Raw genomic sequence first — 14,632 nt, 5'->3', positions numbered from 1 at the left:
CACAAACTTCAGCCTCCAACATGATCTTAACAACATTTTCAACACAAACAGCAGAACCCTCATGAAGGAGGATTTATATCAGGACTGTTGGATAAGACTGACTTAGTTTGAGCTAGGTGTACCTAATAAACTGCCCACTGACTGTATACTATAATATACTAAAATACTGTGAATGTTTTATAAAGGACGATCATCACGCCCACCTCCACTGGGTTCACATGTATATATTTTAAATGAAGTGATCTGCATTTCAACATTCAAAAAGGGAGATTTATAACAGGACTGTTGGTTTAGACTGACTTAGTTTTAGCTGAGGTTCCCAATAACCTGCCAACTGGCTGTATACTGGAGTAATTATTGGTATTTATTGGGATGTACTTCATCTTTATATTTATATTGTTTTAGTGTGTATATTGTTATCTGCAGTAGATTTATGAGGAATCACATAAACCTTTTAGTTTAAACTATAGAAGTGAAAACTTTTCGTCAGGGGCCAAATATTTGTGTTGAAGGGTCAGGTGTGTGTGAGGCCACTGTTTGCCTCCCACTGCAGTGAAGTACTTAGAGACTTGCTCGAGGGCACAAAGTGCAGCGGAGCTCCCTTCAGACCGATGACCACTGTGCTTTCACTGCCACAGGCCCACTGATGGACACATGCAGCATGTTAACGCTGATGACACTGCACATTAGGTAACCATGGTAAATCATTACATCATCATTACATCACACTACACACCAGAGATAAGCCCCGCCCCCCTACCTGTAGGAGGGCTGTTCGGGGGGGTGGGGCCTGTCAATGATGGATCAGATCACTAACCTGACGGGTGACTCACCCAGTTTGACATATCCGTTATCAGTCAGCAGGATGTTCGCTCCCTGCAGACACAACACACGTTGTTAGCTGCCGCTGGAGCTCCGCCCCCTCAAGGTCAGTATAACACAAACACATTTAATCCATAACACACAAGGCGGTGAATACCTAACTGTGACATTTAATGGCTCCTGAACACTTGATGTTGAAATTTAAATAGCATCACAAATTGAGATGCTTCTGTCTGAATTTATGTGATCCGAATTCCCCGCTTTGACATTTTCAGTAGTTAACTTCAAAAACTTTATTTACGATATATATATATTTTTATTAGGGTTCACAAAGACAAACTGAAAATTCAGGTGCCCAATATTCAAAAAAGATATTCAACTGTCAAGATAAAAACACAAGATGTGAAACTGAGATCTGACCATTTGGGGTAATGAGTATGATCAATCAATCCCATCGTGGATGGAATCAGTGACGTCATCACGAATGCTTCAGCTGACTGCTTCATACTGTAAATCGTCATTAACACACTGCAGCTCACCTTGATGTCTCTGTGCATCTTTCCTTTACTGTGCAGATAGTAGAGACCCTGCAGGACAAACAGGACAGAGTTCACTACAATCTCATTAGAAAAAAGCTGGAGAGTCTAAGAGTCTGATTGGACGATACCTGCAGAGTTTCCCGCAGGACATAGGCGATCTGAGACTCTGTCAGTGGACCAGTTACTGGAAGACAAAACAACAGAATTAGTTACCTGTTGTAGCCTCAAAGATAGAGGTTCTGGTCCAGAAGTTAGAAAACCTCATTCAGAATCCCACTGACATTTCTTATAACACAACTAACTGACAATCCAGCCCTGGATCAGGGCTACATATGTTCAGATAAGGACGGTAGTCTTTAAAAATCAAAGATTTAAAAATTTACTATTTCAGCAGCCTTTAACAAACAGCATTTCCCATCAGCCCACAGACCATCGGGGGCTAAAGCTCGACAGAGGAGGTCTATGAGCAAGTCGAGGGGTCACGATTAGTTCAGCAATTGGAGCTGCAAAACCGACTTTAGAAGAGAGTGGCGGTGAGTTCTTGGGTTTGGACAAAACCAAATTACCTGCTCTGGCTCGCATGTAGTTTTTTTTCACGGGAGCTGTAGTTTTTTCAGTGCTCCTTATTAAACTTTGTTAAAATCACAAAGGTTTTTCGTTCCTAATTCCACCGTCCAGTGTTGTTTTAGAGTAGAGACTCTACTGAGTGAAAGAAGCTGGTGGAACAGAGGCTACACAGGTGTGGCATGTGTCGCATCCTGCCGGCTTGCTGGGACACAATCTAGCCCAGCAAGTAAGCAGAGACAGACACAGTGCTGACAGACAGGTGGACTCGATAATCAGTGACCGGAGGTGAAAGCAGATCGTCAGTATACCTGCAGGGAGGAGGCGGACTCTTACGATGCCACGCCTCACTCTGACTCGAAGAGAATCATAAACACAAACATGATGAAGTTCTTTTCTGTTTGGTGCAGGTGTGTGTGTGCGCGTGTGGACTTCCTGTATGAGAGTTAGCCTGAGTCGTTCAGAGTCAAACTGTAGTTTCAATCGTTATCTGTCTGCAGGGGGTCAGTTTGTGGTCGCCCTTGCCTCTCTCTCTCTCTCTGTGGGGGGGTGGAGCGTTACATCAGACCAGCGGGGCCAGTGTGGAGGTGGCTGGTTCCCCTGGTCACCCTCGGAGATGTCACAGAGGTTTAATGAGGGCGAGTGGGTGAGCGGCCAGCATTTCACCGCTGGGCCTCATTAACACTCGCTGACGACACCCCTTGGCATCCCCGGCTCCCGCCGTCGGCAGCTGAATCAACCGAGGCCTAAACGAGGCCTGGCCTTAACGAGCAGCAAGATGAAGGCAGCGTGGGCGTAGTCACGCCAACAGCTGAGGGCGGACGGAGAGCTGAAGATTTAAAGATGGACGCCTCAGACTGAGCAGAGCTCAGATGTTTGTGTTGAAACTTGCAGGAAGTTCAACAGTTTGTTTTTCTGACTGAAACAGATGAGCTCTTTAAAGTCTCCAAAGGTTTTATGTCTATTTGCACCTCACTGATGTTTTGTATTGTTGACATGTGAGTGACAGCTGAGAGAAAGTATCTGATCAGAAAGCAGCAGAGCAAACACACCTGATCAAAAACACACACTCTTTGTGCGTTAACATGGGACTGGAACATGTGACAGAAACGGTTGGTAAATGTTGGTTACAGTTTTATTCCGAGATGACGGGACATCTACAGAAGGTGCCATATGCTCACACGATATTTAAACTCTGTAGATTCACGACCAAAACTGAAATATACAGACGCTTTGCTAAAGCTGTGTGTCCGCCTGGTTCCGTTTTATAAACCACCTCCTACAGCTGGAAAGAAACAGACATAGAAACGCGCTGATGTTGTTTGTGTATCGATATTTACATACTCCTGCTCCACCACTCATCACAGCTGTAGGTGAGAAGAACAGCCGATTCAAATGTTTGTTTCTTTACTGCAAGATGACCTCTCTGGACTGTGTTGCAGTGATGTCATCAGGTCACATTATCCCCACAGTTAAAATCATCCCGTGGAGTTTTTGACCACGGGTTATGTTTTGGACCAATGCTGTTGCAAAAGGGTCCCTGTTTTGTTGGTATCAACATCCTGCTCGTGGTTTCGCACTATTCTACTGATCAACAGCGGGGTACACCCTGGACAGGTGGCCAGTCTATCACAGGGCTGACACACAGACGCAAACATTCAAGCTCACAGTCACACCTACGGGTCATCAGAGTCTCCAGTTTACCTGCATGTCTTTGGATTGTGGGGGGACTATTTAAGAGAATCGTCTTTGCAAACGTTTTACATGTAATGAAACGCATTCAACGCGTTTGCTAGAGCTCAGTGATTCACAATATGTGAACAGAAACTCTGTCTCAGTCCACAGGGAGCTTTAAGTTAGTAAGGACAGGAATGATGGACAAAACTAGTGTGTGTGTGTGTGTGTGTGTTTGTGTGTGTCTCTCACTGTGGTAGATGTCCTGCAGTGATCCTCCTCCACAGAACTCCATACAGATCCACAATTTCTCCCTGCTGCGCACACACACACACACACACACACACACACACACACACACACACACACACACACACACACACACACACACACACACACACACACACACACACACACACACACACACATCAGAGAGTCTGATCAGTCTGTCTGATGTCTTATGTTCCTGATGTTGTTGTCATGGTAACAGTTACCGGAGGTAGCTGCCGTAGTACGCCACAATGTTGGAGTGTTTACAGTCCTTCATCATCAGGATCTCCTGCTGCACCACCGCAAAGTCCTCACCTACACACACACAAACAAACACGGACAAACAAACAAAGCTGACTGCACACAATCTGACATGTGTTGACTGAGCTCTGTTAAAACTGTATGTGTGTGTGTGTGTGGGGGGGGTTAAAAGGGTCACAGAGGATGAGATGTACATACATATGCTCATGTGATTATTTACTAAAAGTCCCACGTGTGTGGTTAGTACAACTCAGCCATGCGGACGAACGTGCATGCGCATGTGGGACTCGTAACACACAGGCGTGCGTGTGTACGTATTTCTGTGTGCACATCCTGACACTGCACATGCACGTTCAGACGCACATTTGACTCTTAATGGTCAAATTAATGTAAACCTACAAAAACAGCTGCTGATCTAAATGTTTATATGATTATATCAGATAGACGCTGTTTTAGCAATAATTCTAATGTATCTCACCTCGGACATGGTCACACAGTTTAGTAATTACTGTTACACAACAGCGATTAAACTGCAATGTGTTTCAGGATAAAACATGACACGCTACTTCCTAAAAACGACCGAGTCTTATGTGTGTAGCGGTCTGCATGGTTACAACGCATCCTGAAGGTAGACATGGTGAACGGCTGTGCGTAACGGTACTGCGCCCTGACACGGCACTTCTCAGAGGCTGTACTTTGAACAACATATCAGTCGTACTGCCTTGAGATGCTGCAGGGATTTCATTAACTGGTGGAGGAGCTTTTTTACTAACTTTCCTGCTGTAACCACATTGAACGTTATTTTCTGTCCTGAGTATGGTTGGAGAGTGTTTCACTGAAATAAATTTATTCACATTTTAGGCATGAATCCATTGTTGCAGCACATCTGCAGCAAGTATTTCGTTTGAAACACAGACACCTGATAAACTAGCCTACTCTTTCAGTAGCCTATGTGATGCTCACAAGAACAAAGGGATTTTATGAGCATAATAATAAATATACAAATAACTTATTTTCTGTTTGTCTTGAAAGGAGAACAAAAAGAAATTCGGGACCACCACAGTACTAGCCTAATATTCTGGTTGTCCATTTTATGTCCCTTTATGCTCTTGTCTGTCAGTAGGTGGTAGTATTTAACCGTGACTCCTCTGGGGACCAGGGTCCAGCTATGTTCAACCAAAACCTGTTCATCGGGGACCACGCTTTGGACCCCTGACAACTTCTCCAAGATGCTTTGAGCAACCTACCAGCCAAGTTTCTGTAAAAATGTGTTCACTGAGAAATAAAAACTATTCATGACATCCTCACTTTACCTTTATTGGCTAAAACGTTTGCACAGTATTCTGCAGGTGTTAAGCCATATACAGTGGGGTCCAAACATCTGAGACCACTTTCCCAGAATGGCACCTACAGCAGGGCAACAACCATTTCACCTTCAGATACTGTTCAGAGCCTCCTGTAGTAGAATTATGCAATTTCTAAAGTATAAAGTAGAATGTATATTGTTTCCACTGTGTTGTTTTTACCTGTGCAGCTGCAGCACAGCCCGCCAGTGAAAAGCAAAATGAGTGAGGACAGAGCAGAATCTGAATATGAGGTTAAAGACCTGCACCCTTTCACCTCAGCAGAGTCTCTGTGGTTTCGGTTTAATACTGAAGAAAAGAAAAACAGGACGGACTTTAAAGTAAGAGACGCCCGACTTCCATCGAACAAACGACCTAAAAAGATTCACTAAGAGATTCAAAAGGAGCCAGACTAAATAAGCTGATCTGGATCTAGATTCAGATTTCAGTAAAATGTACTGAACTCTATTCCTAATCTAGGCCACCTGGACGCCTCTCCTCTCAGCTGTTGGTCTCAGTGTTTGTTCTGATGATTCAACAGGAGAGTTTCATGTCACTGCTGAAATAATCCATCAGCTAACGGAGCTGCTGTGTTTCAGCGTCCGGGAGTGAATCTGAGCGTTCGGCACCTGTTAGGCAGGTAAAATTACAGCATCACTAACCTGTTCAGTATGCAGACACATGTGTTTCTGGTATTTTGTCCACAGATGAGCATGTTCATCATGTTATAGTTGAGAATAAACACTCACGGAGAGAAGAGAGAGAACAAATACTCTGTTGTGGATCTTTGCAGCCAGGGACTTCAGGCCTCATTAAAACCTCTACAATCCTCGTCCAGCTGATCAGAATAAATATGGAGGATTTATATAATGTCTCATTAAAATGGAAGCTCTGCTGTGAGCTGATGTTAGAGGAGAGGTCTCACCCTGGCACTGAAACACAAACTCCATCACCTGAAGATTTCTTCACTTTGGATAAACAGACAGTTTAATCCTTTTTTCTCTTTAAGAAAACAAAAAAAAAAAACTCAGTGAAAATCACAGTTTTTATTCCCCACGTCTGTGACTTAAAGAAACTGGAAATAAGTGTTGATGAGAAAACAGCATGTTCTTAAAAAGCTGACCTGTGACTGTCAGCACGTCAATCATCCGTGTTACATTAAGAAGCCAAATTCCTGTGATCTGACTTATTATTTCCGTCCATCTGTCGTCACTGGCATGCCTTTATGTTCCAGTCATTCACTGCTTCCTCTGCACAGAAATGTGATTTTAAACTCTGCAACATTTTTTTAATTTAGTAATTTCAGTTTGATCAGAGTGACTCCTCTATTCCTGCACTGATCGACTTTGACTGATTCTATCTTTATCATCCTGCAGGACTGAGATGGCTGCTACATCAGCCACGATCAACACTGTCAGTGACCAGCTTCACCTCAAGTCCACCCTAAAACAACATTCACCTCCAGTCCACCTTAAAACAAGCTGCTCCTCCAGTCCTTAAAACACTGAACTGATCCGAACTTTGCTCCGATCATCAGTAAATCTCATTCCTGCTCTCCAGAGGGTAAACCTGAACCCACATATGCTAATGACTCCCTGATGTTTCCTGTAGAGTCCCACTAAGGACGAACTGGACATGTTCTGGCTCTAAGGACAGGTAAATGATCACGATATGTGTGATGAACTCTGCAGCCTGTAGGGGGCGCTGTGTGCAACTGTTTGGTTGTTTGTGTCAGCTTTGTGTCCTCATAAAGACAGTAATACGACTGCACTGTGAGACTGTGTGTACACCTACAGGATGAACACCTGATCAGTATTCCTCACACACACACACACACACACACACACACACACACACACACACACACACACACACACACACACACAGCTGCAGTTGTCTTCATTAGTCTCTATAGCCTGAACCTCACTGCTGAACATCAAATGCAAATGGTGAGGCTCAGGATACACACACACACACACACACACACACACACACACACACACACACACACACACACACACACACACACACACACACACACACACACACACACACACACACACACACGTTGGTCTTCCTATCTCTATGAGGACACTCATTGACATAATACATTCCCTAGCCCCAACCTTAACCCTAACCTAAATCTGATTCTACCAGAACCTACAACCAGGTCTGAACCCTCGATGAGCCCTTTGAAGGTGTGAGAACCAGACAAAATGTCCTCACAATGTAGAAAATGTCAATGTCAACAATGGTTCCAGGCTAAAGTTTCACACACACTGAGATGCAGCTGGACCACCTGCTGACTGCTGCAGTCTGTCTGCTCTGATTAATTAGGAGGAGGATGAAGATGATGAAGAGGAGGAGGTGCTGCATCCCTGAACAGATTCCACCATCATCACACTCATCTTCACCAACCAACTCATCTGCTCACAGGAAACATCTGTACTGACCGGCCATGTCAACAGGAAGTCACTGCACCAACACAACTTTCACAATAATAGCCTCAAAGGAGCGAGTTAAAGTCACCTGACAACACACAATTACATGTTTATTGATTATACATTGATCTACGTTCACTGCAGTGTTGTTTAGTGCTGTGTGCTAAACCTGTTATGATGTCAGTTGATTAAGCAGTGAATGATCCCGTAGTGTTAGATGTTGACCATGTGAACTGATGCAGAGAGTATATAAGTTTGAAATGATGCAGTGGTGGATGTTGACAGAAGGAAATAATGCAGTGAAGTAATCTTGAAATGATGCAGTGAAACGAGTTTCAAATGATGCAGTGATATGACCATGGAATTGTGCAGTGACATGAATATAAAATGATCCAGTAAAATTAATATAAAATGATGCAGTGAAAGGATTATAAATGATTCAGTAGACAGACTGATGTAGACAGTATGAACTGATACAGTGATGTTGCTGTAGCATGTTGCTGGGTTGATTCCTACCAGGCTCCAGTTTGATGACCTTGATGGCAGCCAGTTCTCCTGTGCTCACACTCCTTGCCTGACAGAGACACAGACAGAGAGGTTTCTTTATCATCGGGTCAATCAACATGTGTTTTAGGTTTGTCTCATCGCCACGATTTAAACATTCTGTAACAGAGGTCTCACTCACTGAAGCAGCAACATCAATCAAATAATGCATCCTCAGAGCTCACACACCTCTACAGCAGTGTGTGTGTTGGCTAAACACAGTTCATGTCAAAACTGATCAATAAGGTGATTATCAATAAGAACTCTTTATCGCTGAGGCTTCAGACTTTAACATTCGATCAGCTCAACTGTGGAGTTCATCACTGCATACTGAACGTCTGCACCACACCATAATTATCCATCAGGAATTATTAGTTCTAATATCTGACAGTGTTTCAGAAAAATTACAACTAATTTTACACATTTTACTAATCAGATTCAATTAGATGACATTGGATTTGATCGGTGATTGCACAGGATTATATTATTTTAATAAAGATGAGGCAAGAACCACAGAAAGACTTTTACTTCGAAAAAGCTGCAGGAAATGCTGGTAATCACCAACAGTGTCTAAGCTCTTGTTAAAAAATTTTAGATCTTTAACAGTTTGTTCCAGAGTCAAATGTATCTTGAAATTTGACATTTTGTACATTTTTAAATTTTTCATGTGTGATGACATTAACAAAAATAACCATAATAATAAAAGGACAAACAAGTAAAAGTGAAAAATTATTTATAGAGCATATTTGATTTTTGATACATTAGTGGATTTTTGGAAATCATGAACACAACAGGACGATAAACAGAGTGTTTCAGTTTAATCTCCTTCCCATGCTTTCATACTGTTTGATTCTGATCTGCAGTAGGACAGAGGGTGATGGTGAACTTGTCTGCAGGGATCTGAGGACCTGATGGAGGACAGGCTGCCACCGATCGATCATCCTCCTACACCTCGTCCTCCTCCGTGACCTCCATCATCTTGCAGCTTCAGCACTTCAACACTCTGATTATATTCACACCTCAGAGAGTGAACGCACTGCTGCAGCCGCTCTGACTGAGCGTTAATTAAAACACAGCTAATGATAATCAACCCCCCCACATTCAAAATTCCCCATACAATACCCCCATCCCACCCCCTCGTCTGACCCCTCTGACCCTGTGAAAGGTGGAACAGCAGCGTCCCTCCTATCAGTCAATACAAGCTAATGGAGCTTCAGGACAACGATCAATAACTTCTGTTGGGGGGGCGGGCTCTTCAGTCAGATCTGATCTAACAATGCTAATGACACTCACACACACACACACACACACACACACACACACACACACACACACACACACACACACACACACACACACACACACACACAGCAGGGCAGGGCAGGGCAGGGCAGAGGATCGTGGGAATCAGCCCCACCAGGTATTGATCAGTCAGGGTGAGGAGGAGGAGTACATTTTTGTTTGGTGAATACCTGATCAGCAGCTCTCTCTCTTTCTCTCTCTCTCTCTCTCTGCTGCCTGGGAGCCTCTGAGCAGGGCAGTGAGCAGCAGACTGAAATCCTGTTTGTTTGGGATTTGAACCAGAAATCTCTATGCTGTGATGCAGTAGTGCACTGCACTGCTGCACTACTGCACTGCACTATGCTATGCTACACTGTGCCACACTGCAATATACTGAACTGCACTGCACTGCAATATGCTACACTTAGCTGCGCTACATTGAACCGCTGATCTCTGCACTGCACTACACCTCTACACCACCTGTATCTGACAGTAATCTCAAAGCTCCATTTACTATCTTTTCCGCAGCTTTCAGATTGACCATGAGCTGCAATCAACTGTAACACCTTCTACTATGGCTGATAGTCATCACAATGTTGAGCCCAGCATTGTGATACCTCACACCTTGTGGTAAACCGTCTGTATTCACATTCATCGAGGCGTCTCTTGATTGTAGACTTTGACAACGATACGTCTGCGTCCTCCAGAGTGTATTTGACCTGGCCAGATGTTGTGAAGAGGTTTTCTTCACCAAGGAAAGAAGTCTGTGATCATCCACTCTAGTTGTGTTCCGTGGTCTTCCAGGCCTTTTGGTGTTGCTGAGCTCGCCAGTGCGTTCCTTCTTTTTAAGAATGAACCAAATTGTGGATTTTGCGACTCCTAAAGTTTCTTCCATCCGTCTGGTAGGCTTGTTTTGTTTTTTCAACCTAATGATGGCCTCTTTCATTTGCATCGACACGTCTTTGGACTGCATATTGAGAGTTCCCATGAAAAGCGGCTAGATGCAAATTCACCACCTGGAATCAACTCCAGACCTTTTATCTGCTTCATTTCTCATGAAATAACAAGGGAACAGGCAAAGTACTTATGGATCTAACTGTATCTGAACAAAGCAGAGCAGCTGGTGGGAAAAAAATACAGATGTTGTCAGCTGGCTGTCTGTCTCACTCTTCACCAGATGTTGATATGATGGAGTCTTGCTGTTTAATTGAAAAGAGATTAAGGAAGAAGAGATTTACCTGTTTTCATGTTGTCCAGGTGTTTGACTGTGGACAGACTCACTACTCAAACCACCTGGAGACTCTTGTCGGTGTGGACGCCGATTCCACATGAAAACAGAGTTTTAAAGTTCAGACGGCTTCATGTGGACGCAGTCTAATGCATGAAAAATTGCCCTTGACCTAACACTTCTGCAGATACAGTGACCTGATGACAGAGAAATAAAGTAGAAATAATCACTAACTCAAACAGTAACTACAATGACCTCCTGACAACTGATCTTACAATGGAAAAGAAATAACCTTGAAACGGAGCCACACGTAGACTGAGCTGCTCACTGAGATACAACACTTTCACTTCCCCAACAGGATGCTGTGTGTGTGTGTGTGTGCGAGTTTCAGACTCACCACAGTAACCAGCCAGAGGACACACACACACGCATCTCTGATGAAGCTCAGCAGGTCTGCAGCTTCCTATCTGTGCTCTGATTAACATGGATGAACCTGCTGCTGCACAACACGGTCACACACAACACTCAACCTGAACCTGAAGAGACCTCCTCACCTCCAAGCCCCACGTGAAGGGTTTTCTTTGATGAGTGCTGAAGTGTAATGTACAATATGAACAGAACCGGATGCAGTATGAAATATCAAAATAAAAACATTTTCTATAGACTTCAGTTGGATTGTCAGTCAGATTGACTGTAACACTGATTGAGTGTGAAAAATAGCTTGAGCAGGACCAGGTGACTCTGGAAGATCTTTTTTCATGGTAACTTCTGGCTGGTCTTATTTAAACCTTCTTTATGAAACAAAACTTCCTGAAAATGAGCCTGACTTGGTGAAATAAGCTTAGTTTAACTGATTATCAGACCTGCAGACGGCAAGAGGTTCATATATTTACATTCACACAGCACAGTGTGCATGTGGAGGCAGTTTCTGTCAGTTTAGCATGTCTAGGGGTACATCAAATTCTCTGATAAAGTCTGATATTCAAATCCTGGCTGAGCCTCACTGTGGACAAAAAATAAGAGCTGGTCTTTACCGAAGCTGTGGTTCAAATCCTGTCTTCACTCATGAATTATTTCCTGTCCCTTCTATTTGGCCATTTTATAGAGATTATGTATAGTGACAGAGTGGTCGCTCCTGTCTGTATTGAAACTATCTCAGCCTCACGAGAGGAGGGTTGTTTATGTTTATTTGTTATATACACACACACGCACGCACGCACGCACGCACACACACACACATATGCACACATATATTTTTTTTTACCTGAACAAAGAATCTTTCATTTTCAGAAATCTCCAATAGTTTTCAAAATTTTGATTATGTGTAGTATTAATATAGTTCTATCACATGTAGGAGTTATTTGTTCCTGCATAAAAAAATTGAGTGCCACAGATCTTGCTAAATATAGCTTCAGACCTGGAAAACCCACTGTTTAAAATATTTTTACTGTACATTTTCCTAGGAAGGATTACTTTAATTTCCTTCAAACTTTTTTTTTTTTTAATGGAAAAGTGCTAATATTCTTTGGAGATATATAAAAAGTTTGAAGATGTTACATTACTTCTTAATCATTTAATATTTTTTTGAAAACAGCTAATGTTTTGTACTTTTCACTGGTTTTTATACTACATTTAGTGCTTTTATTTCATAGGCAGATATTTAGATAGATATACTATCTTGACTCCAAGGTTTCCTATGTCTGTGTGAGCCTGTTTTTCATTGGCAAGTTACAACTTGTAATGGCTTGGTTTGTTGCACACTAGATCATGGCATCTTGTTCTGTGCGTCTGGACAAAATATTGATCTTAGTTCCTTAGCTCAATACACATTTATTATTTCACAATTTTAAGCTTTTCTGAATTCATATCTGACATCATCAAACAGCAACAGTAGAAAACAATAAAGAAAGTCTGGGGCCTGGGATAATCCCACCTGAAACATTTTTGGGTGACCCATAGATTTATACACACATATATTTTTTTAACTGTAGGATACATTTGAGCAGAACACAAGAGACAGGTGTTTTTGAGGTATAATGCATTTCCAGACTAGCCCCAAAAGATGCACCCCCTCTTCAAGACTCTTTCCTTTCCCACACTGGTAAATTGTAAAGAGTCTGGTCTAGACCTGCTCTATATGAAAAGTGCCCTAAGATAACCTCTTTTATGATTGGGGGCTATATAAATAAAATTGAATTGAATTGAATTGAATTAAATTAGCTCAGAGTACATTTGGCTGCTCTAAATTGGATCTGGTGTTTACATGTAAAGACCATCAAAGACCTCTGGGAAGAGGAGGAAGATAAGACTGGATTCACAAAGGACTGCTAATGGCCCTGGGAGACCCTATTGGAGACTACATAGACCCCTCTAGCACCAGGGGGGCTGCTGCCCTGTAGTGACTGGTGTTTCACCTGTAAAACTATTCTTTAAATTGTTTGAATGTTTACATTTGTATTCTTACTAATATTAGAGATTTACTACCATTCATAGCGAAATTCTGCAAGTTGTATGTCTGCTAAACCCACGTATTAATGTTTCCGTAACCATTAGAGATAAACATGTCATGTTTGGTCTCATCGTAATCACCTGGCATCAGGACACCAGATTTTCATTCAGTGTAGTTATATAGTAATGTCTCAGCGGTAAGACAGTTAGGGATGTGACTTCTGGCCTCGACTGGATAGCGTGCCCAGAGGACTTGCGAGCACTGACAGCGCCCCAGGAGGTTGAGCCGTCCAGGGATTGGTCTCTCTTAATCTCTGTCCCAAACTTTCCCTATAAAAGATCGTCACTGGATTGCAACTTTGGATTTCCTCTGTCACTGGTGCTATAGGTGTCCCATTCTGTCTCTGCACTACCCCAACCAATTTCAACATTAAGAACTCTTCATCTTCATACTGACAGCTGCACCATTGTCTTCCTCACTCCTGACTCGGCCACCCTGTCTGCTGCTACTATCCTACAGGCACGCAAGTAACACTTCTTTTCGGCTAAGCGGGTGAACTGAAAAATTACTATTGGCTTTTCTATCCTAACGTGATCCTTAATTTACCACTATTCTACCAGCTGCTTCCAGTGATGGTCACATTTTGGTTTATTCACCTGTTATATATTTTCCCTGCCAAACTCTGATATTACATTCATCTATTCCTTCAATTTACTGTCATTGAATGTGTAGTTACAATTTGTTGTGTTGTTGTACCTTTCTTTGTTAATAGTGTGTCATAATAAATGTTTTAAGTATGAAGTCATTGCCTTTGTTTTCCGTAACTTACTTTCAGTCACTTTACGTATCCAGTTGTTATTTCTTGTTATACCTAAGTCAATTGATACGTTATTGACACTCTTGACTGATCACCAAGATCGGTTGCCCACCTGTCGAGAAAATGGCACTGATCTACATCTCTGTAGAACAGTGCCTATGGTTTTCGCTCCACTGTACTCTCAAATGTACATCTATCTTTGTAATGGGGGGTTATGCACAACAACCCTTCCATAATATGTCGACATATTAATATGTAATATTACATAGTAATACATATTACTATGTAATATGTCAATGGACTGTGCTTGCTGACACAGTCTGATCACATCCTACATTGACATTCTCAGTCACCTGAAGAAGAGTTGCTCTTCGGTTTTTCCCTACATATCCCACTAATG

At 42.5% G+C, this 14,632-nt stretch overlaps 1 protein-coding gene across 2 annotated transcripts in view; it reads right to left on the bottom strand.

The window, feature by feature from the left end:
• Positions 1-14,632, bottom strand: part of LOC120799964 (mitogen-activated protein kinase kinase kinase kinase 3-like) — a 54,985-nt gene that overhangs the window by 33,820 nt on the left and 6,533 nt on the right. The window contains exons 2-7 of one of the 2 annotated variants that reach the window (XM_040145604.1): positions 8,431-8,488; positions 4,094-4,184; positions 3,852-3,916; positions 1,490-1,545; positions 1,362-1,409; positions 834-876 (exon numbers count right to left, since the gene is read on the bottom strand). In XM_040145604.1, the coding sequence (XP_040001538.1) occupies positions 834-876; positions 1,362-1,409; positions 1,490-1,545; positions 3,852-3,916; positions 4,094-4,184; positions 8,431-8,488 (361 nt within the window). Of the gene's footprint in view, positions 1-833; positions 877-1,242; positions 1,341-1,361; positions 1,410-1,489; positions 1,546-3,851; positions 3,917-4,093; positions 4,185-8,430; positions 8,489-14,632 lie in introns of those variants that run through there. The other variant, XM_040145605.1, reaches the window with a different exon arrangement.

This window comes from Xiphias gladius, chromosome 15, assembly GCF_016859285.1.
Source record: "Xiphias gladius isolate SHS-SW01 ecotype Sanya breed wild chromosome 15, ASM1685928v1, whole genome shotgun sequence".
Taxonomy (NCBI): Eukaryota; Metazoa; Chordata; class Actinopteri; order Istiophoriformes; family Xiphiidae; genus Xiphias; species Xiphias gladius.
Note: the sequence above shows the minus strand (reverse complement) of the source record. Positions and strands in the feature narration are given on the sequence as shown.